A 27,054-nucleotide genomic window follows, 5' to 3' on the forward strand; every position below is an offset into this window, starting at 1 on the left:
CAAACGCCTGGGCCCGTTACGTCACGCACGGGGCGGGGCCTGCGACCCCTCGTCAACAGACAGACACACACATACGCGCACTGGGTCTGTTGATCGACGCTCAGCCGAACAACCGTCGGTTGACCCTCGCCGGGAGACAATGACTTTATTCCGGTGTTTTTAGTTTTCTGGCGTTAGCCGCGAGTGACGCGCGTGAGCGAGCGGAGCCTTTGATGCTCTCGCTTCGGCAGAGGTCGAGCTAGCCGGCCGTTTAGCTATCTGCTACTCGGCCGGTGTTGTCGAGCTTAGCCTGGCTGCACCCAAATTAGCCGTCTTTTCCCGTAGTAACAACCGTTTAGCCCGAGGGCCAGCTCATGAACGCCGGGTTTTACTTCCAGGCTCCTCCCGTCATGTGTCGTTACGCCCAGGAAGCAGACGTTTATCGGTTCGATGGCTCGGTTCTTTTGAGCTAATGGCTAGCTAGCTAGCTGGAGCTAACGGGGCTGCGATGCCTTTGTTTGGAGAGCGTTTATGATGTGAGCACCGGGCTGAGGCTTTTCCAGGTGTATTCAAGGTCTCGCTGGTTGTTTGGGCTCTTTGGAGGCTCTAGCAGATGCAGAGCTATCAGATAATCTAGGGGGACGGAGCCCAACCCGCCCGTTCTTTGTCTGCCGTGACTCGTCAGCTGCTTGCCGACAGACTTTATTGGGCTTGTGCTGATATGCAGCTGTTAGCTTTTCCAGCTGTGTTGTGACCTTCACCATCCCGATCAAACTAACGTCCGGAGCCGGGACTCCTCACGGGGATGATGGCTCCAACAGCAGGCTGCCAGCACGTCGTCTACCTTCTCGTCCTTTCAGGTGAGATTTCCCACGCAGAAAAGTGAAATAAACGACTCTTCCTGCGCTGGATGAAGTTAAAGAAACGCTGTCATAAATATAGAAGTGACCAGGGCTCCTCTTGTGGTCTTTGGTTGTTGAAATTCTGAGCCTCTTAATGCTATAACACACATAATAATCAGACTCTTTATCAAGGAAGTACTGGTAAAGGTACTGGTTAATCGCAGTTTATTGGTAACTGTGCTAACGCTAGCTGCTTCCCTGTTTTTCCCAGGATGCATCGCTGCTGCTCAAAGAAATGACAACGTCTACGTTTCGGGGATCTCCAATGGTGAGTTGATAAACGGTGACGTTCCTTGACCGGAAGAGCCCAATGTCTAACTCTACCTGTCGCCCAGCCTGTGGCGAGGGGGCGGAGCTTCTCCATTCACCCAGTGGCGTCATCACCAGCCCCGGGTGGCCCTTTCAGTATCCCGCACAATTGAACTGCAGTTGGAACATCAGAGCTCAACCTGGAGACACCATCACCATCAGGTAACCTGGTGATCTCGGGGACGTTGGTCCAGTAGGTGGAACCTCCTCCGTGTGGCTAAATCTTCTTCTGTAGTTTCCAGGACTTTGACCTGCAAGGCTCCCTCCGCTGCTCCTCAGACTGGATCTCCATCAGCAGCTACAGGAGCCTGGATGGCCTGAGGGCGTGTGGTTCTTCACTACCACCACCCTACCTGTCCACTCAGGACCATGTATGGATCCACTTTCATTCTGATGACACTCTGACAGGGAAAGGCTTTCGGCTGTCTTACATCACAGGTGAGGAGGTCCCGTCAACCAGGTCCAGGTACCTCAGCTAGAGAACTGGTCTTCAGCTTTTTTCTGAGCATCTTGGTGGTTTCAGGCAAACCAGAGGCCCCTGGTTGTGATGTGGACCAGTTCCATTGTTCCAACGGGAAGTGCATTCCGGACTGGTGGCGTTGTAACTCCATGGACGAGTGCGGCGACAACTCTGATGAAGAACTGTGCATCGACTCTCCGTTCTCCTTCCAGCCCTGCAACATGAACCAGTTCCCCTGCCTGTCCCGCTACACCCGGATCTACACCTGTCTGCCCCACAGCCTGCGCTGCGACGGCAGCATCGACTGCCAGGTAACAGGCGGCCGACAGGTGTCGCGTCGCTGTCAGGTGACCCTCTGGCGTCCGTTACACCGAAGCTTTGTTCTCTTCTGTCGTCCACTCAGGACCTGGGAGACGAGATCGACTGTGACGTTCCCACGTGTGGAGAATGGTTGAGGAACTTCTACGGTTCCTTCAGCTCCCCAAACTATCCTGACTTTTACCCACCAGGAAGTAACTGTACCTGGCTGATTGACACGGGCGACCACAGGAAGGTAACGTCTGAACAGGAAGGTAACGTCTGAGACGAAGGAGAGAGTTCCTGGAGCTGACTCGGCACCCGTGTCCTCCTCCAGGTTATCCTCAGGTTCACAGACTTCAAGCTGGACGGGACAGGTTACGGAGACTACGTGAAAGTGTACGATGGTCTGGACGAGAATCCCCGCCGCCTGCTCCGCGTGCTGACCGCCTTCGACTCCAGAGCGCCGGTCGCCGTGGTTTCCACATCGGGTCAACTCCGGGTGCACTTCTACGCCGACAAGATCAACGCCGCCCGTGGCTTCAATGTCACCTACCAGGTGGGTTCCTGGAGCCTCCCTCCAGCTTCTGCATTCAGGTTTCGGTGTGAGTGTTCTGATGGTTCTCCTCTGATAAGGTGGAAGGCTTCTGTCTGCCCTGGGAGCTGCCCTGCGGGGGCAACTGGGGCTGTTACACGGAGCAGCAGCGCTGTGACGGCTACTGGCATTGCCCCAACGGTCGGGATGAGCTGAACTGTTCGTCCTGCCAGGAGGACGAGTTCCCGTGTTCCAGGAACGGAGCCTGTTACCCTCGATCCGATCGCTGCAACTACCAGAACCGCTGCCCCAACGGGTCCGATGAGAAGAACTGCTTCTTTTGCCAACCAGGAAATTTCCACTGCAAGGTATCCCTGCGTGAACCTGAGGGGGTGGAGCTTATTCCGGCCTGTTTCAGACCTTCTTGTGTGTGTGTGTGTGTGTGTGTTGATGCAGAATAACCGCTGCGTCTTTGAGTCGTGGGTGTGTGACGCACAAGACGACTGCGGCGACGGCAGCGACGAAGAGAGCTGCCCCATCATCGTCCCCACCAGAGTGATCACCGCCGCCGTCATCGGCAGCCTCATCTGTGGCCTCCTGCTGGTCATCGCGCTTGGTTGCACCTGTAAACTCTACTCCCTGCGCATGTTCGAGCGCAGGTCAGCCCCGCCCCCCCCCCTCCCCTCCCCCGTTACCTGGGCGTTGGTGCTCGGTGCTGACCCGTGTCTGCTTGTTCCAGGTCCTTTGAGACGCAGCTGTCCAGAGTGGAAGCAGAGCTGCTGAGACGGGAAGCCCCGCCCTCCTACGGTCAGCTGATTGCTCAGGGCCTGATCCCACCTGTGGAGGATTTCCCGGTGTGTTCTGGGAGCCAGGTACTGCTTCTGTTACTTTTGACGGTCGGGTGTGACGTCACTTCCTGTGTGTTCTGGAATGCATCATGATGGGTCTGCATCCGCAGGCATCCGTCCTGGAGAACCTCCGTCTGGCCGTCCGCTCCCAGCTGGGCTTTACCTCCATCAGACTGCCCTCCTCTGGTCGTCACGGCAACCTCTGGCGCCGCCTCTTCACGTTGTCGCGGTCACGGCGGTCTGGTTCTCTGGCGCTTGTCTCTGCTGACCTGGAGGACAGTGCTGGTTCTGGGAGCACTGGAAGTTCTGGTTCTGACCTGCTGTCTCCGGACTCGGATGACACAGACACAGAAGGCGAGCGGGGCAGAGAACGCGGCGTGGGGGCAGAGGGTGGTTCTATTGCCCCTCTTCCCCCGAAAACCCCACCTGCCACCGTCGTGGAGCCGTTGGTATCTGTCACGTCGTCGTCGTCGCCTTTGACCGCAGCACCTGGACCCGATTCAACCCGAGATCGGCCCAGAGATGCCCCGCCCCCTGCCAGCCCCATTGCCGTGGTTACCTCCAGTCCTGAAATTGAAAATCGCAGCGGCGCTGCAGAGCTCCGCGCTCCGCCCACGACGACCCTGCAGCGACTGGCCCAGAACCTGCACCGTCTCGCCAGGAACCTGACCAGAACCAGCCAGAATAACCAGGACCAGACCTGGAACAATCACAGTCCTCTCCGACAGCTGGAGACAGGAAGGAGTGGCGCCGAGGCCCCGGAGCGTCGAGGAAGCAGAGAAGAGGACGAAGACGTGGAGCTGCTGATCCCAGTTTCTGACTCGGACTCTTCCTCTTCAGCCAGCGACGTCAGACAACTTCTTCTGGAGCCGCACTCCTGCTCCACAACAGGCCACGGCTCCCGGCTGACGTATGGAAATGGTTGTCGAGGTGGGCGCGACGGCCCCTGTGAACACTGCGGGATGGTCCACACGGCCCAGATCCCCGATGTCTGTCTGGAAGCTACAGGCAAGACGGAGAGCAGCGACGATGAGCTGCTGCTGCTCTGTTAACAGGCCTCTGCACTGTTGGCTAACGTGCTAACGCCATGCTAACAGCCAAGCTCCCCCCAAACACTACTTTTTTTCTATATCCGTGGTTAGCTAACAGTAGCTCACAAGCTACACGCTAGGATCATCTCGAGCCCCAGGTTCTAGCTATCCACCCTTTTGTTAAGTTAGCAGGTTAACGAAGTAGACTACTGGTTAGCATGTGTCGGCGTGTTTACCTCGAAATGAGATGGGTCAGTCAGGGAAAGGCCGTCGGTACGACCTTGAAAACTACTCTGATGCTTCCTTGCTTGGTTCAGCCTGTAAATGGTCCTATTGGTACGTTGTTCTGACCATTTGCAGCCTGCTGGTACGTCTGTAAGTCCTGATCCAGGACCATTGAGGCTCTTGGACTTTGAGTCAGCTGTCAAGCCCATGTTGGTAGGACGGTGAGGGTCATGTGACCTGTAGCTAATGATTGGAGGCTGCGTAGCAAAACAGTTGGTTATGTAATTGTACATCATGTCCAGCTTCTTGGCTGATACCAACAGGCTCAGGTGTGACCTGAAAAACCTCCTGTCTTATATTCAGGGTTGTACACTGAGAAAACAAATGTTCTACAAATCCCCTGAGGTTTCTGTTGAATGTGGCAGAGTTGAGCTGGTGCCCAGGTCCTCTCCCAGTGTTACATGTTGTTTATACCCGTTTAGTTCTGGTCCTGTAATTCAGAACGGGTCTTTTTGTGATTGATTGTTCTAAAAGAACATTCTAGATTCCCCGTAAGATCAAAGGTCCCAGTTTGTGTTTACACCCAACGGCTCAGCAGTGCAAAGTGAAGGTTTTGAAATGGACAGAACCTGAACCAGGTGCTCAACATGATGCAAGGTTCTAAGAAAGGTCTCCTCAGATTTAAGCTTGTCTCTATTTATGGTCTTTGTTTTTGGTTCTCCAATTTCAGCTGAACTGGTGTGAGTGTATATTTATTATAATTATTACTGACTGTTGGTGTTTTTGTTTCCTGACCTGCATGATCCAGATTGTTTGGTGGTTGTTTATCTTTGAGTATGTAAAGTAAAAAAAAAAAGAAAAAAAGCTGCACTAAAGATTAAAGCGTTGCGTTTTGATATTGGACCTCAGATTTTTTTAACGATGCTCCCGCTCAGCACCGCAACAACCACAGGCTGGCGTCAACAGGTAACTCCAAACACCTTTGTAGAACCACCAGAATCTAATACTGGAGCACATTAATGAAATAAACAGACATCAGTGGTACCTCAGAACCTTTATTCAATGCCCAGAACCTTGACTAGTAGAACCTCAAAGAATCAGTTTTGCCAGCAATACTAATTGACTTCAATAGAACCACTAGATTCCTGTAGAACACCTGCAGAACCTTCAAGAAACCGGCATGTTATTTTATTTTGTAGAACCCAAAAGTCGTCAGTATTGCTGTGGAACCTTCAGGAACATTCGTTTCTAGAAAAAAAAAAAACAGCCTTCAGCATTTAGTACCTGCCAAACCTGACTTGTCCAGTTAGAACACATTTAGAATCACTGCGTGTTAAGAATCTTTATTTTTAATTTTCTCAAGTTGCTTTATGTTCTAACGTTCCCGTGCAAAAAAACAGAGATCCAGACATCCAGGCTTCTGTCTCCTAGGAAACATGCGTCTTATAGTCACATAGCCTCTGAGGAGCTGCTGTGATTGGGTGGTAAGGTCACATGACCTCACCTTCCTTTTGCAGCCTCCTTTGTTGCACTGCCCCGCCCTCTTTTCCTGCTGGAGCATCTGGGGCGGAGCCTCCTCTTCCTCGGTGACATCATGATGATGATATTACATCATTGTTGTGATGTCGTCATGCAGCATGCAGCAGCAGAGGAGAATCATGGGACTTTTTTAAGACTCCGCCCAACAGAGAGACCCTTCCTGTACCCTCTTGGCCTGTTGCTATGGCGACACAGTTGCTCCGCTCCATTGACACTATGACTTGCCCTCTGCCTCCTTGTTGGTCAGTGGGGCCAAAGCAGGGTCCACCAATGATGTGGCTGGAAACAGTTTAAACCAACCAATAACCATGTTGGATAGATCCAGATCGTCCAATAAGATCTGAGCGGCGCCCATGAAGGATTTGTGATCCATTCGGCCATAATCGCCCCACACGATGATCTGCAGAGGGACACAGCGCAATGACCTCACACTGGTGGACCGTGTGTGTCACCTGTGTGTGCGGGTGTGTTACCTGTTGTTTTCCAGGTGTGTGTGTGTGTTACCTGCAGAACTTTTCCTTCCGGGTGTTCTTCAAACTGAAGCTGTTGCTGATAAAGGGGGTCCAGTGTTTTTCTGGCCAAACGAGTTCGTCTCTTCAACACACACTTCCCGTTATCCATTAGATACACCTTCACATATGGAGCTACACACACACACACGCTTCCATGAGGTATGAGGATTGTGAGTGTATTGTGTACTTGTCTTGTGTATTTTGTACCTGGTGTGTTCTTGTTGCCTTGTTTTCCCACGAGCCCCCGGGCCCGGATCACCTCCACATCCAGGCGCTCCTTCCTGTACACCATTCCGATCTGAATGTCACCTGATATCCAAGAGCCGACCAGAGAGCGTCGTGTTAGGTGGCGTCACAGGCAAGTTGTGTTGTGACATCCACATTAATGTTCCAATCCAAAACCAAAAAATAGAATAAGGTATGTTGAGAGATGTGTTTACCCATAGGGGGTGTGGCTAGAGTTTGGCGTCCTGCCAACTGGGCGGGGCCTAAACCCTCCAGGAATCCTGTGAACTGTTTGTCTGATGCCAGCTTCACTCCAGGAAATATTAAACTGCAGAGGTGAAACAAACAGAAGATCAATTCATCGTTCGAGTGTTTGTAGACAGCGAAGAAAGAAGCCACACAAGAGAAAGGGGAGTTTCTTCCGTACGCTCCAGGTTTGGGATCCTCTGCATCCGGGTCGCGGCTCGGCTGCCGCGTGAATCGAGCTTTAAACTCAACAGCCAACCCGGTTTCGACGCTCCTCTGCACAGGAAGTCTCACCGCCTTTTTCTTCTTCTCCTCTTCTGCTCACACACACGGGAACAAAAGGAACTCATTGGACTCACAAACGTGCTGCTACAGAACCTGACGCGGACCAAGAGCCAACCGACCCTCGGGGTTGAGCTGCGAGGCGCTCTGGCTCTTCTTCCCCAGTCCCACCAAGCCCATCATCTTTGCCCCGAAGCTCGAGCGGCGCTTTTTGTCGTCGTCGTCGTCGTCGTTGCGTCCCAGTGAGCAGATCTCGCCACCGACGCTTGACGACTTCGTGATGGGTGCCCCTGCTGCTGGCCTGCAGAGGGAGGGGAACCATGACAGCTATCGTCAACCTGGGGGGGGCAGGAACTGGGCGGAGGGGGAGGGGGAAGGGCAGGACCCAGGGGGAGGGGGCAGGACCCAGGCGGGGGGGGGGGGTCACAGCAGCACAGAGGAGGCGGGCAGAATGTCCACTGATGACACGGACAATGACGGATGTCCTCATTGGTCGGTGGCTTACTTTGACGTCTCGGGCGCTGACTCCTCCCCCTCTTCTCCCTCCTCCACTGATTGGCTCTTTTGCAGAATGGCTCCGCCCTCTGTCTCACCCACTACTTCCTGTGCACCCTCTGACCCCAAGTCCACCGATTGGCCCTCCACCTGGCTGTTTCAGCCAATGAGCATGCAGATAGAAACATGCAGACGTGACAGAATGAAGAGGTCGTGCTCATGCATCACGAGCGCGCAGACGTGCACAACCGCAGCTCCAACACACACAACAGTAAAAACCCCGTTGGCACGGTGACTGCGTTTGGCCTCACCTGATCCTAGAGGCAGAGCGGACGTCCACCGACATGGCCGACACCTCGCTGACGTCACTGTCCGATGACTTCAAGGACAGACTGTCCCTCATCTGGAGACGGACACGCGTGTGAGTGGGCGAATGACATCACTGATGTCTTGAGCACTGTGGAGGAGGTTGTGTCTGCTCACCTTTGATGGATCCTTCAGTGTACCTGCACAGAGAGATGATCGTTATTACACATTTCCTGCTGACCCAGAACAGCATCTTTTCTGTTGACGCCTCCTGACCCAGGGTCAGTTCTCTGGCTATAAATCATGAGTCAAACTGGTTCTAGAGTGTAGACGTTTCCCCCCCACAAGTGGTTTTCATCTCCAGAGAAGAGCTAAGACAGACAGACTCCTAAAGCGGCAGCCGACACTGAAGAATGCCGCCTCAGCAAAAGCTTCAACCTAAAACACGCGTGAAATCTGTACCTTCTCTGCTCGGTGGAAACACGTCGCCTTCATATGACCAGGATGGGTGGATGAATGATGGATGGATGGATGGTTGATGAGTGACAAAGAAAAGAAGGAATAAATGAACAGACCAGCGTCGGAGGGAACTACCAATCCGGGTCTAATTACCATCTCCCAAGACACTGCCTACGGGGGAGGGGCTACCTGACCTGGGGCTGTTTTACTGGTGCTACTTTACCGTTGGCTGTTTTCTTCTGCTGGTCCTCCCACGTGACCTCTGCATGGTGGCAGGGAGACACGATTGGTCAGACCACGTCTGTCTCATGCCAGAACAGTTCAGCGCTGTGAAGCACCTGACATCTACACTTGCCTTTTCTGGTGCCTCCAGGTGTTGCCGAGCGTCTGTCGGGTTCTGCTGGGTTGTGGTGGCGGTGTGACGCGACAAACACAAATGAAATGAACGGTGCTGATGGACTCGTTACAGTCTCACACACACACTGCTGTATGAACTGTGATACACACCTGGAGTCTGTGGTGGGGCAGGTGAGGGGGAGGGGCTTGGTGTATGTGCAGGTGTAGCAGGTGGCTGAGACTCCACTGAAGGAACTGGTTGGAGGACTGTAGAAGATGGTACAGGTGCAGGAGGAGGAGGTGGGGCTTGGACGGGAGCTGGAGCCGGGGGAGCTACAGGTGCAGGTTTAGCTACAGGTGGAGCTACAGGTGCAGGTGGGGTTATGGGTGGAGCTACAGGTGTAGGTGGGGCTGCAGGTGGAGCTACAGGTGGAGGTGGGGCTACAGGTGGTGGGGCTACAGGTGGAGCTACAGGTGAGGTGGCGCTACAGGTGGAGGCGGGGCTGCAGGTGGCGCTACAGGTGGAGGTGGGGCTACAGAGGGAGCTACAGGTGGTGGGGCTACAGAGGGAGGTGCAGGTGGTGGGGCTACAGAGGGAGGTGCAGGTTCAGGCTGCTGTAAAGGTGCATTTACTGGTACAACTGGTGTAGGCACATGTGCAAGAGGTTTGTTGGTTCCAGGAGGAGGCGGGGCTTGGATTCGAATGAGAGGTGGCTGGTGATGGTTGACGAGGGGGGGGGCATGTATGCTGGCAGGCTGAGGTGGCAGGTATTTAGTGGGAGGGGCAGGTGGCGCTCCTGAGGTGGGCGTGACCAAAACTGATGGACAGCAGGAGGCACCAAAAATGAAAAGGAAACAACGTTCAGAGAAATGAATGAATGAAAATGAAGAATGGGCTGATGAACGATGACGTGAACTGTGTCAACATGGATCCCATCACCGAAGCACCGAAGCACTGATAATGTGTTGCTTTTAAAGGTTAAAAGATTGAATGAACAAGAGCTTGAAGTCTACTGAGAGTTCCTTTAATCCAAAGCATGCCTATGGACCAACGAATGGCAGGTAAATAAGAACCAACGCGACTGGTCGGCTCGGAGCAGCTCGTTCCCCTGACAGGAAGCTAACAAACATACTTCTGTCTGGAGCTCCTTTGGGTGGGACGATTGGCAGCTGACGACTTCGACGGCCACAGACTGGAGTTCCTGAAGGGCTGGTCTGCGCTGACCCACCTCGCAGGTTTGTTCTGTTAAAGGAAAAACTCATTAACAACATAACCTGTTAAAAAAGGATCACTGTGATGAACTGGGATGCTAGCTGTTGCTAATTTGATGCTAACTGAACAGCAGGTTGGACGTCAATGTTTCCGTGTTTCAAAAGATAAAAAAAACTGAGTAACAACAAAGAAATGAAGGACTCGTGACCCCAGCGTGCTGTGGAGATAAATGGACCAAATCAAAGCTTCAAACTGGAAAACATGCAAACGGAAAAGTGTTAGTTCACAACATAAACAGAAAGTGTGATGTGTTCAGGACCAGTCGGGAAAAACAGGATGTGGCTTCAAAGAAAACAGGCCTGATTAGGGTTCAGCCACCATGCACAGTGCGAATGATCCGCTGCAGATCACCTGGTCACGCTAGGGGACGGAGGGGCGGAGCGTCTGCAGCCGGGGTGGGCGGAGTCAGCCCGATCAGTGGAATGCGAGCGGGTGTAGACTGGTCGGTCCACCATCGCTCGCTGGTCTGCTGACCGAGAGCGACTGTAATAATACTCCCGCCGATCTGTCTGCCGACTGTACCTGTACAATACCGTGACAACCATGAGGCCTCGGCTCCATGACAACCACATCACCTGCAGGAAGGAGTTGTTAGCGGCAAACTGTGGTGACGTCCGACCTGTGGTACCTGCTGAAGGATGTACTGTTAAAGAGGAAGGCCAACACTGCTGTCCAGGGGAGGGTCCGCTTGGACAATTCTAAACTCCCACAACGACAAAAGACGCGCTAGCACAGGAGCTAACATGGTATCTAAACCAAGACATTTGATTACCTCAGCAGTTCCTCATCAAAGGCATCAGGTTCATGTGGGAAATCAGGAATGAAGTCCTGACTGGAGAACAGAAACAGGTCAGCTGTCCGACCAATCAGAAACCTGCAGATAAGCTAGCTGAGTGCTAACCGGCTACATTCTACACGAGCCCCGGGCGTACCTGAAGTCCTCACAGCTCCCGTTCATCGTATGGTTTGTCCAGGGAGTTTGGTAAGGACCATTAAAAACTCTTCATACAGAGACAGAGAGAGAGATCAGCGCAGGTACAACCACCACGGCTACCATGGTTACCACCACTATTACTGTTGTTGCCTCTACAGCTTTAGTACCTTTCATGGGAATCGAGAGAGTAGCCATGAGACATTCTCCTCAGTGCTCTCCTGGATACAGAGATACAGTCAGACAACAGTGGCAACCAGTGCCCCCAGTACTACGACCTGTACTACAACACTGGGAAACTCACTACTGCTACAGCCAGTCCAACCAGTAGCAGCCCTCAAACTGTGCTCTATAACAGCATTATGCACCCAACAGTACTACAAGTACAGCAGCCGGTCAGCTGACCTATTGACTCCGCCCCTTTACCTGTCCAGGCTGTTGCACTGGCCAGCATCCGAGTACGCCCGACTGAGTTTGGAGTCTCGCAGCAACCGCACGGCATCCTCCCGGTACAACGGGTACAGAGGGTTACCGCTGGCAACCAGACAGAGTGACAGTGATGTAACAGGATGCCGAGGCTTCCCTGGATGCTGATTGGCTGCTCATTTAACCTTAAACCATAATGTTGCGTGATTGCTTTGAGTTCAATGGCAACAAAGACAAACATGTCAAACAGCCCTGCTGGTGGGCAGCAGGATGGCTCCCGACCCCCCCTCCTGTCAAACAGCCCTGCTGGGGGCAGCAGGATGGCTTCTGCCCCCCCCTCCTGTCAAACAGCCCTGCTGGGGGCAGCAGGATGGCTTCTGCCCCCCCCTCCTAAAAGCATCTGTTGGCTCCAGTCCGTTAGGGTTTGCTATAAAAAACCAGCTCAAGAATTTCCAGTTGAGGACCGGGCAGCACCAGAACCTGTCAGAACAATCATCAGAACATGATGGGATAGAAAAGGCGTGAGCAGATGCAGCAGCCATCTTTGTTCAGATCAACAGTCCGTGGAGAAAAACGATCACAAGTGGACGTCAGCACCGGTTTGTTGAAAACTTCGGTCTCATGGTGAAACTTTCAACGTCATCGTTTCAAACCCAAACGATGAGAACCGCACTGCCGCGTACCTCTGAGGTGGCGGTTGGCTCGGCGACCGTGACCTCATCCGCACCATGTCGGAGCGAGAGCTGTGGTTACCCATCATCCCCTGCTCCGGCACCGAGAGGGTGGAGCTATGGAAGTCCCGCCCATTCTGCCTGTAGTCTGGACAGAAAGTTCTCGTTAGACCAACACCAAGGTTTTTATTTGAGGCTGTTTAAAGTTCTCCTTAACCAGAACAAGTGAACTGATGTCATGAACCAGAACATTTAACAGAAGGCGTCAGATATGACGTTCACCTGATATCACCCCGATTCCGTCTTCACAGTCATAATCTGAGAACTCGCTGTCACTGATCCTCTGAGACCCTGCAGAGACACAGAGCAGCTTTAAGCCTGTAAGCAGCTTCACTTTAATCTGCCACACAAAGATCAACTAATCCAACACACCAGGAACAACAAAAGAACCAAGCATGCAGAATTATGGAACTATGAACAATTTGGGTTGGGTCAGATCTCATCAGTCTTTCATGTACAGGCAGAACTTCTGATGTCACCTCCTAAACCTTTAAAGAACTTTTGTAGTGCTGGAGAAACAAGCGGAACCCGAAACAATTCTTAACAAAATCACTTCTTTGAGGTAATTGGAACCAGGGGGAGGTCCAACGTCAAGAACCCACAGCATGGAACCCTCACCAGTAACCTCAATGAACCTCCGGATTAAACTCCCAAGTTCTTTTCGTAATCATCTCACAAACTGTCGGTGGAGCCTTCACATTAGATTTAAAACTCAAAATACTTGGAACCACCCAGACGGTGGAGCATGAGCCTCTGTTCTTCTGGGTTCCATCTACGCATTTAAGAATCTCGAGTCTCAGCGGATCATTAGCTGTCCGGTCACAATTAAGGAACATTCTAAAAGAGCTGTCAAAATCTCCGGGGAACACTGAAGAACCCAGAACAATCGAAACCCTGGAACAGCAGGGAAAAGCCAGACTAACAGGGACAGGTGTTATTACCTGAGTTATAGAACGGACCTTTGTCTGGTGAGAATGATGGAAGAAAAACAAAAGAAAAATCAACAAAAAGCAAAGAATAAATACAGCAAGCAGTAGTGTATGCGCGTGCGCGTATCGTACTCTGCAGCCTTCTGCTGCTCAGAGTGTCTTCGGGCTGCAGTACTCTCCTCTGCAGGTAGGGGGAGGCGTTAGGCAGCGGCAGAGAGGAGACGTCGTGAAGCTGCAGCTTGTACCAGTGAGGCTGGTCGTCCAGCAGCGCTGAATCCAGTTCTACCAGGACCTGAAGAGGGAGCATAGCAAGGTCTCAGCAGGACAGAACGGGACATTCTACCAGCTGACAGAGGTCCCACGGGGCGAGAAGGACCAGTTATGGCCCAGAACAAAGAGGCAAAGAGCTTTAAAATGTTTTAAAAATGTGTTCTGGGCATCGCTGGGTATTGTCCATGTTCTGACCTCTCCTAGGAACTGGCTCTCTTCCTCACGGACCCGGGCCTGGTCCCAGACCGTCAGCTCCAACAACCGCTCTTTGAATTCGCGCTGATGGACCGGAGAGTACATGAAGGTCTGGTTCCACCGAGGTTCCACCGATTTCTTTACCGTCTTTGTTCTTCTCTTACTCTTGTCACTACAAAATGCAGGAGATGATGAAGGAGACAGAAGCAGAACGGTTGAGGAACCAGGACGCTGTGTGGATGTTCTTTGATGGTTCCATCAAGTGTTTGCAGACTAATTTAATCATGAAACGCAACAAAACAGGAAATCTAAAACAACCAGAACCGGGCTCTCTACCTTCTGTCAGGCAGGAAGTAGATCTTGACATAAGGGTTCCGCGGTCGGCCATCGTCCCGGACAGGAAGTTCTTTGGCTCCAAGCACGGTGACGATCAGCTGATGACCAACTTTGTCGTACCACAGCTTCAACTGCAAAAGACAATCAGGGTTAAAATGGGGACCGGACCACCCACAGCAGAACCAGGCAGGACCCAGAACCCAGGAGAAGCTGTGACAGCTGACAACACGACAAACGCAGTTCACGGGACTCTGGCAGAACCGCACATCAGCAGAGCTCTGGAGACCTTTGCAGGACCCTACAGGAACCAATTCAAAGAAAGTTCTTGTAGAACTACAGAAGAACTGCAAAGAAATACTGTACAAAGGAGCAGTGCAGCCACACAGAACCAAACCAAATCATCTCAATCTCAGACTGGAAGAGTGGAACCGTAACCCCTGAGCGGACCTGAGTTCACCAAAGAGAACTTAAAGAACCTCAAACAACACTGGAAAAATAATCCCAAATCCTCCAGTATCTACATCTACCAGACACCAGGTCACCGACTGGGGGCGGGGCCTAAACTGCACTATCAACTAACGCAAGAAGGACGCGTCACTCCTCTAAAGATCTACAGTTACCTGAATTCTGGGAACGAGCGGACGCCTGCTCACAGTCTGAAACACACATCACCATAGCAGTTAACTGTGGGCTGACTGGTGGCGACGCAGTGCATGCTGGGTATACTCACAGAGACCTGCCCGGCCAGAAAGCTGGGGCTCATGGGGGACGTGATGGAGATGGAAGGGCCAACTTTCTGTGAGTCAAAGGAACTGGAACCTGAGGAACAAGTTTACATATTAAATGAATGAGCTTAATTTCCTGTCCACTCAGATTTAAGTTGGCTTGGAAGAACACGGAACACGTCCCAAGCAGGACAAACTCACTGGAGTTGAGCTGAAGGTGGCTGCCCTCTCTGGGAACGTCTCTGCGGGACAGATGTTAAAAAACAGGACATCACCAGATTATTGTGGCGGAGCATCTGCACACTCAGAACCACCAGACACACCTGGCTTGACGGGAAACCACCAGCTCCACCTGAGGTTCCGCTTTGGACTCAAGGATGATGTTGTAAACCTCATTAAAAGTTGCGCCTTGAAGAACGCGGCCGTTCCACTCAAGAACCTGATCCCCTGAAATCAGACACAACTGTTCTCAGACAGAACCAGACACATTGAGCGAGAGTGTCGAGCTCCTGTGTGCTGCCTCCAGCCTGTACCTGGTCTCAGGCGGCCCACCGTGTCAGCCAGACTTCCTCGCTTCACTTTAGTGATGAAGGCGCAGAGCCGGCCGGACTCTGTCATCTTCCCTCCGACCACCTGAAGAACAAAAAAAAAAAGACGTGAAGGAGACCCCGGCTGCACGCCAGCAGGGCGTCGGTGCTCCACGCCAGCAGGGAGTCACCTTTAGTCCCAGCAGCGCTCCGGCGTCCGCAGGAACCGTCCCGTCCTTCATCCTCTTATTCAAGAGAATTCGGCCAATCAGACGCTCTCCATCCTTGGACGGTTGCCAGGTGACCGGCTGATGACGAGAGTGGCGTCAGCAGATCTGCTGTTTACACTTTCTGAACCACTGTGTGATTTTGTACTCGTACCGTGGAGGTGGGCACGCCCTCGCCGTGCCAGGCGCCATGGTCCCACCAATGGGTGTCCATGTCTCCTAGCAACAGAAATCAGCTGCTTTCACATTCATTCTAGAAGACATCAGCATCATGAACGTTACCGCCAGGACACGTCCAATGTTCTGGGCACCACATGGACATTTGAGTCGTCTCACTGGGATTCATGGAACCTTTAGTATGTTTTTACTGGGTGGGTCCTCAAAGTACGGGGAGGTTCTGATCTGGTTCTACGACATGAACTATTCTGATGGCATCACAAACTGCAGAGTGTGGATTCTGGAGGTTCTAAAAGGGACATGACATGGGAATCTTGACACTGTGTGTCTCCAGAAATATTCTGAATCTGAAGCGGATCCGGAGCCACTCTTAAAGTCCTCATCCTCCACCAGCGTTCTTGGTTCTTCTGAAGCTCTAGAAACTTACAATGGCCTTCTAGGATCCAGGAACATTTCAGAGCTAAAGAATAAACAGAGTTCTAAGCATTTGAGATGTTCTGAAGCACCAGGGGGGATCTGAACAGCTCCAAACCATTTAAAGATGTAGATTCTGAATCTGCTTGACTTCAAGAAGGATCAAAGACTTTGTGGAGGTTCTTAGGTCACAGCCCACAGATGTTTTTAAGCTGAAGCAAAATGACCTGAATCTAGAGGATGGTTCTGTAGAAGGTTCTGAAGCTTCAGGATAGAAGATGACGGGGAGGAGGAAGAGGAGTACCTGTCCTTTTTTGCTCCTCCTGTGGCTGTGGGTTCTGTGTGCCCTGAGCTCTGCCTGCAGGCTGGAGGGCTGTTCATGCCTGTCCGTAAGGAGATTAACAGAGTCTAAAGGCTCAACTCATCATTTCCCTTCACGTCTTTTACAAACGTTCTGCACGGACAGTGAGACGACCCGGCCACTTAACCAGCCATTAGCTTGGTAGCCTGAGTTCTTTGATGAAGGTGGTTTAGAGGTGGATCATGGTGGTCCGGCACTTCTGACCCCGCCCCCTTTGCAGCTTTCCACCAGATCACAGTGGGGAAAAATCCCACAGGTCTCCCTGGTTTACTGGGAAATCTCCTGAATCACAGGAAGCTGAAGAGTCCTCAAAGTGCAGGAAGGTTCTGAAGCGCTGTCAGGTGCAGACATGTTCTCCCCGGCAGATTCTATTCTTGGTTCTGCAGCGTGACTCCAGAAGCAGGCTGGGTAATCCGCACTCTCCAGTTAGTCCGACTGAATGAGAATGTTGCAGCTCCGGAGCAGCCAGAACATCAGTTCTGATGGTTCCACAGGTGGGTTCCGCAGGGCTACTCAGTGATTAGAGTCTCCTTATTCTGGGTTCTGTTCAGATGTTTACAGAACAGCAGCAGCAGAGATTATGAGCCGTTCTATCATCCTTTCAGACCTGAGGGGAGGAGCCAAACCCTTCTGGGCCAATCAGAGCTCCTGAACTTATTTGCGCTCACGTCTGCTCCAATGGCGGCGAAAGCAGAGATTAACTGGCCGACATGACACCTGATTTCCTGACAGATGACCAGCAGCAACTTTAACAAGCTGAGCAACGTAGAACATTCGGTGACACGGGAGAACCCTGTCAGATCCGTCAGAAACTGCGTAGCGACAGTAAAACCAGGAGGATCTCTGCGGTCACAGCAGAGAACATCAGAACATGAGACGGGTCCTGTAGAACTATTAGAGAACACGAGGAAAAAACACCAGCCAACATATTCAGCTGCTGTTTCCCCTCCTCGGAAGCTCAGAAGTTCACAGTGTTCCGGAGGAAACCTTCTAGTGGTGGCTAGCGGAATTACAACCCGGTAGATCTTCTCCAGGTTTATCTGTAAGACGATTATCACACAGAGCCAATTATTGTCTGTGAGAACAAGAACACCCACTCGTGGTCTCCTGTTCTCTCTCAGACACTGCTAGAACCTCAGAACATCAGCCTGTGACGATGTTCTTTTAAGCTTTGATGCTTCTTTTCTGTACAATAGCGCTGGTGTAGGTTAGCGGTGAGCCACTCACGGTCGTGCTCCTCACAGCTGGTGTACTCTGGCGTGGTGGCCAGCTCGTCGTCGGAGCTGCTGAAGCTGCCAATCACGTGCATCTTCGCCACCGCCCGCGCCCGCTGTGCTGCACTCTCATAGGCTGGCTTCCTCCTCAGGGTGGAGTTTGGGTCTAGGTGCTGAGGGCTGTGGCGTGGGGACGTGGGGCTGCTGTGACTGGCTACCCGGTCCACTGACAATGACCTGGGACCCACAGAACCAACCGCTCCCCGAGGGTAACCCTGACGGAGAGCTGAGGAGGAAGCGCCTTATCACTGACAGGCTGTTCTGTGTGGGCCTGCGATGGCGGGTCAGGTGTCTTCCTACCTGTGCGTCTCGGGGTCAGGTGTTCGGGCACGGCGTTCGCCAGGGAGACGTCACTGTGCCGCCGCTGGTGGCGGACCCTCCCCACTTGTGCCAGCATCCTCATGGCCTCCTCGCTGGGCTGCGGCTTCACTGGGTAACGTGCCAGATTTGGGTCACTACGGTAACGAGCCTGAAATTCCTCCTCCTGGCGCCGCCGACGCTCACGCTCATCCTGGACCTGGTCCAGGGGGTGGTCCTAGTCCAGAGGAGAGAAATATCTCCCAGAGAAAGACACCATAAAACCTAAATATTTATGTTCAGGGTCTCACCTGGGAGTGCCAACGACCCCGTCCATCTCTGATTGGTCGCCTCCGGCCCTGAAACTCCTCCTCCCTGTTACCATGGTAGCCGTGTGGCGGGCGTAAGCGGTGGTCGGAGGGCGAGCGAGGCATCCTGCCGTCCGCACCATCATAATACGACCCACAGGGGCTCAGCTTCCTGCGTCAACAGGTAACACTGATGTTAGACAGGCTGCATCGGTCCGTTTGGAGCATCGCGTTCTCTCTCCCTCACACAGACTTATAACTCAGATCTGATTAATAACTGAAGCTCCGCCCCCATTGTGTGTTATCAGCCCACATGTTTATGTGTGCGTCTGTGTACCTGCCACTTTACTGCTAGTCAGCTGAATGCAGTCAGAACTACTAAAAAAAATGGAACACAGAAAAAGAACCTGACTGCAAAATCACAGAACACTTCATGTACGTTAGCTTCAATCACGTTTGTCTGCGTGTTCCTGGATGTTTCAGCCTCTTTATCATTTCCCCGAGCCTGTATGTTGGCCTATTTCAACATGTGGAAGCATGTTGGCTTTTAACATGCATGTATTGTTAGCATGTATGTTACCCTCTTTTAGCGTGTGCCCTTTAATATGCCTTTGCTTAAAATATTACATACTTTAGCCTAAATTTAGCATGTGCTGCAAGCCGATAGCAAAAAATACCTCTTACAAGGTGTCATGTTTATATGTGAGTCTAATTACAACTGTACGTTGTCACCATGTTTAAGCGCATGCGTTAGCCCGTTTAAACTTGTGTTAGCCTGCCTGATTCTGTTAGCCTGTGTTTATTTTAGCCAGTGTGTGCAGCTTTATTTAGCAGTAATCCTCTTGCTTTTAATCAGTTAATATGATTACAGAAGAGTGTGTGTGTGTGTGTGTGTGTGCATCTGTTTGTGCATGTGTGATGGAGGTGAGAAGGTAATTAACTGACTAATTAAACTAATTACCAGTCAGTTTTTGATAAGGTTGAGCTGATGATGATGATTATGATGATGATGATGATGAGGTTCAAAGGTTGTTGGCTTCATACGGGTTCTACTCACTGCTGTGTGGCTCCATTGCTCAGGGGTCCAGTGACCCCTGACATCACCTGTGTAGGTGGATTTGAAATCCCTGGAGAACTGTGGTCGGTGGAATAAAAGTCCCCCGACTGAGTGAGGATGTCCTGTTTCTTCCTGCAGACGTTACAAACCCACATCACCTGAAATCATTAACAAGACTGATTCATTTGAGGTTTGTCTCTTCCTTGGAACAAATAAGGAGCTCAAAACATTTGTTGTAAAATAGCTGAACATAAAATATTTCTCCGTGAGATGCAACAGTGACCAGTAGAGGGCGGTGTAAGATCGGAATCCAGACTTTTATTTTGACAAGTTTCTTCCTTATTGCTATGAGGAGGTCTGGTGTGTTATGGGTAATGAAGTCTTTTGATGCAGTTTTTAAATCAGCAATAAGCAATAATTGTAAAAAATCCAAAGTGTGTTAAATGTAATATTTAAGAATATAGTCAGATGCTTTTAAAATAATATAACGCACACATTTTCCGACCTTATTGGCTCTCAGGGAGACACGCCCCCCACAGCGGGCACAGAAGCGGCTCTGGCAGTAGCAGCAGGCATGGCCGCAGCCGTCGGCAAACTTTGTTTTGAGGCAGACTCCGCAGGTAGCCGACTCTGTCCTGGACACCTGTGCACCCTGAGACTCGTCCCCCAGCTTCTTCACCTGGTCCTTGTACTGCTTAAACTGCTGATGTAACTTCCTGTGGGGTAGACAGGGGTGGTTAAGTGATTTATGCTAACATTCCAACATCATCAGGGTAAATATGCAGTTAGACGCCAGGTTTGGTCACGTGAACCAACACGTGAAACTGGAAATCATCCAGGTGCGCAGGAAGTTAAAGACAGACAGGAAACTCCGCCTTCCACAGGTGAGGAGGAGGAGCAACAGCCAGAATCCTCCCGCCACAGTTGTAAATTCAGCATGTAAACACGGTTAAACGGAAGATTCATGTTAACAGATCACAAATATAACCAGGTTCCAACCGATGATCTTCCAGGTGGTCCTCTGATACAGAGCAGAACTTTCCACCGACCACCCTGCTAACTGACCTCTGACAACCCTCAAAGGTCATCTCACATCTCCACCACCTACACAGCAATAGCTTCTACGTCTGCATGACTCCACCAGTGCGTCTCCATCAAAGCGATATGGGAAATGTCGGTGTTGAAAACAGACGATGAAAACAAAAATTCACACGAACAACGAAAACAACCGTGAGGACAAACGTTACAGGCTCTTTTCTTCCTGTTACTTACGTCTGCGCGTCTTCGTCAGTCGGACTTTTAACGTGCAGAACCTCAGACACATTGGCCGCAACATTATTGACCAACTGACTGAACCCTGAGAACGGGCTCCACCTGTCCAGGTAACACAGACAGTCAGCTGACACGGGCAGAAGGCATCAAGATCAGTCCACCATCCTGGGCAGCTGTGTCCAGTTCAGAATGGAACTGGGAACCAGTTCTGGTGAACCCATGGATTGACTGAGGTTTCCAGTTTGAGAACTGTAAAAACTTGTCTACTATAAAGAAGGTTGGGGGACAGGTGCACGCTGGGAAATGTAGTTTTTGATTAAAGTACTTACAAGGTGGGCGAAGGCTGCACTTGCTCCTCATCCCTACAGGTATGTCATGATGATGACGAAGATGGTGATAATCAAGAACATAACATAAAAGATGAAACACAAAATAAAATAAAACATAAGAAACACAAACTCACATACAGGATCCTCCCCTTACATAAAATCTCACTAATGAATTAATTTAGGTGGCCGAATACAGAACATGACCTCACCGTGACCCCAAAATAAGTAAAAGAGACGATGATAGACTGGGCATATAAGAAACGGGTCAATGATTGACCATCGACTAACTTTTCAGTTTGCATCTTTACACAAACAGGAAATTGGAGCAACCTTCACAGTAAAAGTCACTCGAAAACATACAGCAGTTCAACAACAAATGTAGATCCACCGACCAATCAGGGCTCAGACAGATGGATGTGGGCGGAGCCTGGTGGGGCTCACACACCTGTCTCAGCAGGTAAGGCCCATCAGAACACTTCACTGTTGCAGCTTTATGATTCGAGGGGGACAGCAGGTCAAAGGTCACCTTCACTTCCTCACATGAAACCCCACCCTCTGAAGCTGGGTGAACTGGGAATTGTTGGCGCTGCTTTTATTCTATGAACGACTGATCACAGGCGATCGATTAAAACGGCACGTGGCGCCCGGGTCCGCCACCGTCACTCCACCTTACTTTAGCATGCTCTGCTCCTTCTCCTCCTCCTTCCGCTGCCGCTCCATCACTGACAGGATGATGCTCCGCTCCTCCTCCGTCAGGTGGCTCAGGTCCGGCATCTCCGGGCCCGACCCGGCCCCGGCGGGCGGTCCGGACATCCTGCTGGAGGCGGATGGGATCGGCGTCACAACACCACCGGTAAACGCGATGACCATAAAGCTGGTTTATTGATCGAGTCCGGGTCTGTGGTCGCGCCGCAGCGTTCGGTGAGCCGCCATCAGAACCTCCACCTGTTTACCCTCTCTAACATCCTCCACCCGACGACACTCACCGACACACGGCCGGCCTCCCCTCCTGTTTACACCGTCGTCATGGCGCCTCCTCCGTGTATCAGCGGCGGCGGCTCCGGTCGGTTCTCCTCCATCCCGCGGGTGCTTCTCTCATCCTCTGCGGGGTACCAGCACGTCCCGCTCGGTGTCCTCCCGCAGCTCCTTGGCTGGTCCGTCACGGTGATAATGGACGAAGGGGAGGAGACGGCGCGAGAAAACAATTACATCCGCCATAGGCTGAGAGCAGACGGGGCGGGGCCAAGATGTGACGTCACGCTGCACGACAACGATCAAGAGAGGGGTCCGCGAGAGATAATCACGTGCCGTCGGACTGATCAATACATCATTTAACTGACACGTCGGGTGTCGATTACCTAACCAGTTCGATTTTCTTTTGACACAAGAGGGAAACTAAACGTAATCAAGACAGAAATAACCCGCACGTGACTGTGTGACGTCACTGCGACGAGACGCCGTTCACACCGTGTGCGCGCGCGTGTGTGCGTTCTTGCCATTTAACCCAGGTTCCTCTGAAGCTGTGAAGGTATTGTTGATCAGTTCTGTGTGGGGAGACCTTCAGAAGAAGTTTCTGTTGGAGCCCAACTGTTGGAGGGCTGAAGTATGTCTCAGCCTTGAGTTTATAAAGCCGGTGGTAAATCCCTACACCTTTAACATTGTGTTTAAATGAAAATATAACAATCTAATACACTGTACTGTTTTTATAGTTTACTCAATTTTTATTTTTTTATTAAATTATGTTCTACATTAATATGGATTTATTCGAAGTTAAAGAACACTTAATGTCCATTCAGTTTAAAAACCTTCTTTTGAAAACACTTACCACCCCTGTGCAGAAGGGGGCGCTCTACAGACTTAACGATGACGTTATGTCACATCTTATGAATTAATTAAAACAAAACTTGACGTCACTGTGACCATTTTGGTCTGTGAATGTGTGAAAATGTGCGGGTAAAGATGTCTAAAAATTATTGTGTGGGTTTAACTTATTTCCACGTAGCGACGGGGCTGACCGGAAGCTAGCAGCGACGGGGCTGACCGGAAGCTAGCGGCGACGGGGCTGACCGGAAGCTAGCAGCGACGGGGCTGACCGGAAGCTAGCGGCGACGGGGCTGACCGGAAGTTAGCATCACAGTGCTAATCAAAACAAGGAAGTCGTGACAGGGCGAAAATGTCCATAGCTCAGATCTTAAGGTCGTTGGTGAAGCAGCGACTGGCCGCAGCTGCTGAGGAGATATGTGGACTTGTTGAAAGAACCTTAGCAGAGTACGAGGAGGAACGTGGTCGTTCTAAAGAGGAGAACCAGCGGCAGCTCCGTTTACACAGAACAGGTTCGTTCAGCTTCTGGCTGCTGGACTTCTGCTCTCCATCTAAACGCTCCTTCGGTTCTGAATGTCTACAAACACAGTAGAAGTCCAGTTGATCTGGATTGGAGCATTTGACGTGGATGGTTGAGAACCTAAATTAACCTGTAACATTGTAAGTTTATATGTAAGATTATTAACATGCAAGTTCTGGTGTAACTGGCCTCAGGACAGCCCAGACACAAAAGAGCTGATGTGTTTCAACAGGGCTTAAACCCTCCCTAGAACCCTGTCAGTGAGAAGCATCTGGTGTCAGAGGTCAACCATTTACATCCACTATTTGTGTTCTCTGCACACGCACTCATCATGTCGCACATGCATGACGGAGTTTGTGACCTTTCATGGGGTGATGCCAGCAAACACCAAAGATGGAGATGTCTTTTAATTATTTGTCCTCAGTACCATAGACACATTAAACACAAATAATGTTAGTGTAGCTAAGTAATAAAGATTAATACTTAATATTTTCCAAATTCTCTAAACTGGTGATCAACTCCAGACTGATACATGAACTGGTTTTACTGGGACAGACACGATAAGATAATTAGTCTTAGACAGTAGTCTCATTTATGTGCAATTTTATAGTTTTACCAATAAGCAGATACAAACACAAAACATCCCACCTGTGCATTTAGCAGATCAGAACAGAACTAAAAGTCAATTTAATCACCTTAACTGGTTGGCGCTTCATTCACTGCTCTTTTTGCTGTAAAGGTGTTATAGTTTTACCTGTAAATGTGTTAACTTGTTGTTTATTTTAATTGTTGCTGTTAAACTCTGTGATTGGTTCAATGCACGTCCTTTGTGTTTTCCATTTGATAATCTTCCCCATATGGACCCAGTTTGGTCTGTAGCTGCTCCTGCAAATTTATGCTAACTTTGATGTATCTTGCTGTGGAATGACAAATAAAGCTTTTTTATTCTTAACGCAGTAATGAATCTCTCTGTCGCTCTGTTTCCACATCTGAACCACATTTAAATGGATGTTAGCGCTGCACCAAAGCATTTTCACCTTAAATACTTCAGATGATGATCATGATGATGAATTGTTCATGTGGCTTTAGCTCAAGAGTTCTTGTTTTTTTCTTTTGCTTCTCTTTTTTTTTTTTTTTTTTACAGAAGACCAGGAACCATCCTTGAAAAAAATGCTTTCTCTGTCCAGAAAGACTGGAGCTCCAGTCTGGACCCAGAACCTTCCCACACCAATGTGGAGCATTGGACGAGTCGAGACAGACGGCAAATTCGAAGCTCAGAGGAGGCTGAAATCACAGTAAAGGTTGAAGATGAGGATGATGAAGATCCCCAGGTTTCGCAGACGAGACCAGAAGCGCTTGGAAACAACGGTGGAGCCATCAGCTCAGAACCAGGTTCCCGTTCTTGTCCTGTCGGCAGGACAGAAAGTTTGTCTGGACCTGAGACTGAAGACAGTGATGTTGGCTGGAAGGAGACCACAGAACATCAGTTAGGTCTAAACTTTGTGGAAATCCCGGTGAGAGATGCAGGTCCTGATGTCAGGAAAAAGCCTTTCCACTGTCCTGAATGTGGGAAGAGATTCACCCGAAACTCTCACCTGAAGATACACATGAGGATTCACACGGGAGAGAAACCCTTCAGCTGCTCTTTCTGCAGCAGAAAATTCACCCAGAAGATCGGTCTGGACAACCACCTGACCACTCACACGGGAGAAAAACCACACGGCTGCTCCCTCTGCAGTAAACGTTTCTCACGAAGCGACACTTTAAAGATCCACATGAAGATCCACTCGCGGAAAACCCGCTCCACCTGCAGAATGTGTGACAGGAAAAGTGCTTTAGCTCCTCCTGGTACTCACCGGTGCATCGGCCCTCAGCCTCTGCAGCTCCAGCAACTCTGGAGCAACCAGAGAACAAAGCAGCTCCACGGCCTGGAGGGTGGGGACATCACCACATTCACCTTCACTGGTGCCCCTGTGAAGAGTGAAGATGCTCACGAGGAAGAGCCTCAGTCTTCGCAGACTGTAGAGGTGGAAGCTGATGGAGGGCCAGGACCATTCGGGAGCCCAGCTTTACAAGCCGCCACTCAGCAGAGAGAAGGTTGTTGGGAACCTGACAGCAATGAGTGCGATGATCGAGGCGGCGTCTGTGAGGAGAGACCCTTCAGCTGCTGTGAATGTGGAGAAACGTTTGGCCGGAGGTTCAACCTGAAGAGACACATGGGGACTCACGCAGGAGAGACACCGTTCGTCTGTTCAGTCTGCGGTCAGAGTTTCAAACAAGGGCAGAATCTGATGAAGCACATGAGGGTCCATGAGGGGACGTCCTCACAGCTCTCCCGTTGCTAGGGACCAATCAGCTGCAGCTTCAGCGCAAAGGTGGTGGAGGACACCACCAGCCAGTGGCTGAAGAAGGCTGAAGACTCTTCTGAAGGCGATGAGTGAGCTCAGGCCTGAAGGTGGAGCCTGGTGCTGCACCACCCCCTGAGGAGTCACACCTCTGAAAGGTTCTGGCATCAGTCACAGCGGAGTCCGCTCTAAGAACGAGGGTATAACAAGGCTGGACACTGAAGAACATCCTCAGGTTCAGGTAAAAACCTGGCAGGAAGCTTCAGAGTGAGAAACAGGTGTCGAAATGGATCAACTGAAATTTCCATGAACATTCAACATTACCTGTAAGTGACCTGATCCCAAACTGGGATTTATGGTTTCAACACCAGTGTCACATTTAAACCACCACCTGCTGCCTCACGGCCCAGAATTCTCTGGTTCACAACTGAACCTGACCGGACAGTGACCGGATCACAGCCTCGCCGTGATGTCATCGGGAGGTCACATGATCGCCAAAGGACTAAGAGGATTAGCGGTTCCTGTTTTCATTCTCAGAGACGCCGTTTGAGTGACTGAGGTACAGATGAAGCTGGGTGTGTGTGTGGTGTTTCTACTGCTCATCTCTTCTCTGAACACACTCCACTGCCATCTGCCCAGCTTCACCCCTGAGACGACTCAGCATCGGGTAGGTGAGGTGCACGCTGGGAGAACATGTATTCGGTGACCAGTAAATCGTCACCTGTGATTGTAGCAGATGACCTTTTTCTGTTTTAGACTCTGAATTGATCGGTGGTTGACAAAGTTGCTGATAAGATGAGATGTTTGATGTTTGACAGGTTAAAGCTTCACTCACTCCAGACACCTTCAACGCCAACAGGCAGAGGAAGTTCTCTGGTCGACTTCCTGGTCTGTGCGGACGCCTTAAGAGACGAAGAATCACCATCCTGGTACAGCAGTGTCGTGATGATGTCACTGATATTGTTAGCATGGAAGTATGATGTCACGTGTGTCTGCTGTCGGTCCCAGTGTAACCTGCAGACGTTCTGTTGGCGTGGGTGGAGCCACCATGCGCAGGCTGGTCAGGTGTGTCGCTGCCCGCGAGGATCCAGATGCTCTCGTTTCTTCGTCCACAGTCTTTAAAATCTCAGCATAAAATTTGCTCCCTCCTGATGGATTTCAATAAAGTTTTGGTTTCACGGGTGGGTGGTGAGTTTTGATTAAGAGAGTGATCGTCCTGAAAAGTACATAACATTCTGGAGGTTCTCAAACAACGTCTTTATGTATAACGGTCTTACCTACGGCATTTGATTGCTCTATATTTTCAGAATAAGACGTAGAAAA

The 27,054-nt window shown here is 50.9% G+C and overlaps 3 protein-coding genes and 1 long non-coding RNA gene across 12 annotated transcripts; 3 read left to right on the top strand and 1 right to left on the bottom strand.

Annotated features, from left to right (window-relative positions):
* Positions 1–33: 33 nt before the first annotated feature.
* Positions 34–5,482, top strand: lrp12 (low density lipoprotein receptor-related protein 12). Its single transcript, XM_057021002.1, has 11 exons — positions 34–839; positions 1,093–1,149; positions 1,217–1,352; positions 1,426–1,628; positions 1,714–1,961; positions 2,054–2,203; positions 2,285–2,506; positions 2,584–2,850; positions 2,939–3,141; positions 3,222–3,354; positions 3,441–5,482. Exons 1-11 carry the CDS (start codon positions 785–787, stop codon positions 4,380–4,382), a joined length of 2,616 nt encoding a protein of 871 aa, XP_056876982.1. The 5' UTR covers positions 34–784; the 3' UTR covers positions 4,383–5,482.
* A 139-nt stretch (positions 5,483–5,621) lies between these two features.
* Positions 5,622–22,390, bottom strand: rims2b (regulating synaptic membrane exocytosis 2b). 8 transcript variants are annotated; one of them, XM_057020975.1, is made up of 36 exons: positions 22,032–22,390; positions 21,719–21,862; positions 21,046–21,078; positions 20,717–20,818; positions 19,950–20,160; positions 19,445–19,602; positions 18,391–18,559; positions 18,083–18,317; positions 17,736–18,008; positions 15,711–15,775; positions 15,521–15,637; positions 15,336–15,435; positions 15,126–15,249; positions 15,004–15,044; positions 14,808–14,896; positions 14,698–14,733; positions 14,078–14,208; positions 13,742–13,913; positions 13,409–13,568; positions 13,289–13,312; positions 12,570–12,638; positions 12,300–12,435; positions 11,617–11,724; positions 11,361–11,411; positions 11,192–11,260; positions 11,032–11,091; positions 10,120–10,229; positions 8,369–8,391; positions 8,197–8,288; positions 7,896–8,039; positions 7,513–7,691; positions 7,290–7,425; positions 7,078–7,190; positions 6,845–6,946; positions 6,630–6,769; positions 5,622–6,525 (listed from the first exon to the last, which is right to left on the bottom strand). In XM_057020975.1, exons 2-36 carry the CDS (start codon positions 21,856–21,858, stop codon positions 6,340–6,342), a joined length of 4,098 nt encoding a protein of 1,365 aa, XP_056876955.1. In that variant the 5' UTR covers positions 21,859–21,862; positions 22,032–22,390; the 3' UTR covers positions 5,622–6,339. The 8 variants fall into 8 exon arrangements, with proteins under 8 accessions (XP_056876955.1, XP_056876956.1, XP_056876957.1 ...); XM_057020976.1 differs by lacking the exon at positions 13,289–13,312; XM_057020977.1 differs by lacking the exon at positions 14,698–14,733 and having other exon boundaries at positions 22,032–22,388.
* Positions 9,316–9,688, top strand: LOC130518489 (uncharacterized). Of its 2 annotated transcripts, none has more exons than XR_008948048.1 (3): positions 9,316–9,361; positions 9,404–9,507; positions 9,538–9,688. It is a non-coding gene; the product is annotated as an uncharacterized LOC130518489 (long non-coding RNA). The 2 variants fall into 2 exon arrangements; XR_008948047.1 differs by having other exon boundaries at positions 9,565–9,688.
* Positions 21,774–26,861, top strand: LOC130518713 (gastrula zinc finger protein XlCGF57.1-like). Its single transcript, XM_057021532.1, has 5 exons — positions 21,774–21,898; positions 23,074–23,455; positions 24,574–26,398; positions 26,550–26,660; positions 26,740–26,861. The coding sequence occupies exons 2-3, from the start codon at positions 23,219–23,221 to the stop codon at positions 25,729–25,731; spliced, it is 1,395 nt and encodes a 464-aa protein (XP_056877512.1). The 5' UTR covers positions 21,774–21,898; positions 23,074–23,218; the 3' UTR covers positions 25,732–26,398; positions 26,550–26,660; positions 26,740–26,861.
* The last annotated feature ends 193 nt before the right edge of the window (positions 26,862–27,054 follow it).

This window comes from Takifugu flavidus, chromosome 21 (assembly GCF_003711565.1).
Source record: "Takifugu flavidus isolate HTHZ2018 chromosome 21, ASM371156v2, whole genome shotgun sequence".
Taxonomy (NCBI): Eukaryota; Metazoa; Chordata; class Actinopteri; order Tetraodontiformes; family Tetraodontidae; genus Takifugu; species Takifugu flavidus.

What these genes read in the sequence shown, in the direction of transcription:
- lrp12 (XM_057021002.1), top strand. Translation starts at nt 785, where the DNA reads ATGATGGCTCCAACAGCAGGCTGCCAGCACGTCGTCTACCTTCTCGTC. An exon ending in CGTTTCGGGGATCTCCAATG is followed by an intron (nt 1,150 to 1,216) that starts GTGAGTTGATAA and finishes CCTGTCGCCCAG; the next exon opens with CCTGTGGCGAGGGGGCGGAG. An exon ending in CAGGAAATTTCCACTGCAAG is followed by an intron (nt 2,851 to 2,938) that starts GTATCCCTGCGT and finishes GTGTTGATGCAG; the next exon opens with AATAACCGCTGCGTCTTTGA.
- rims2b (XM_057020975.1), bottom strand. Translation starts at nt 21,858, where the DNA reads ATGTCCGGACCGCCCGCCGGGGCCGGGTCGGGCCCGGAGATGCCGGAC. An exon ending in ACTGACGAAGACGCGCAGAC is followed by an intron (nt 20,161 to 20,716) that starts GTAAGTAACAGG and finishes TCTACCCCACAG; the next exon opens with GAAGTTACATCAGCAGTTTA. An exon ending in AGCCAACCGCCACCTCAGAG is followed by an intron (nt 11,725 to 12,299) that starts GTACGCGGCAGT and finishes TCTGGTTGCCAG; the next exon opens with CGGTAACCCTCTGTACCCGT.
- LOC130518713 (XM_057021532.1), top strand. Translation starts at nt 23,219, where the DNA reads ATGTCCATAGCTCAGATCTTAAGGTCGTTGGTGAAGCAGCGACTGGCC. An exon ending in CTGAATGTCTACAAACACAG is followed by an intron (nt 23,456 to 24,573) that starts TAGAAGTCCAGT and finishes TTCTCTGTCCAG; the next exon opens with AAAGACTGGAGCTCCAGTCT.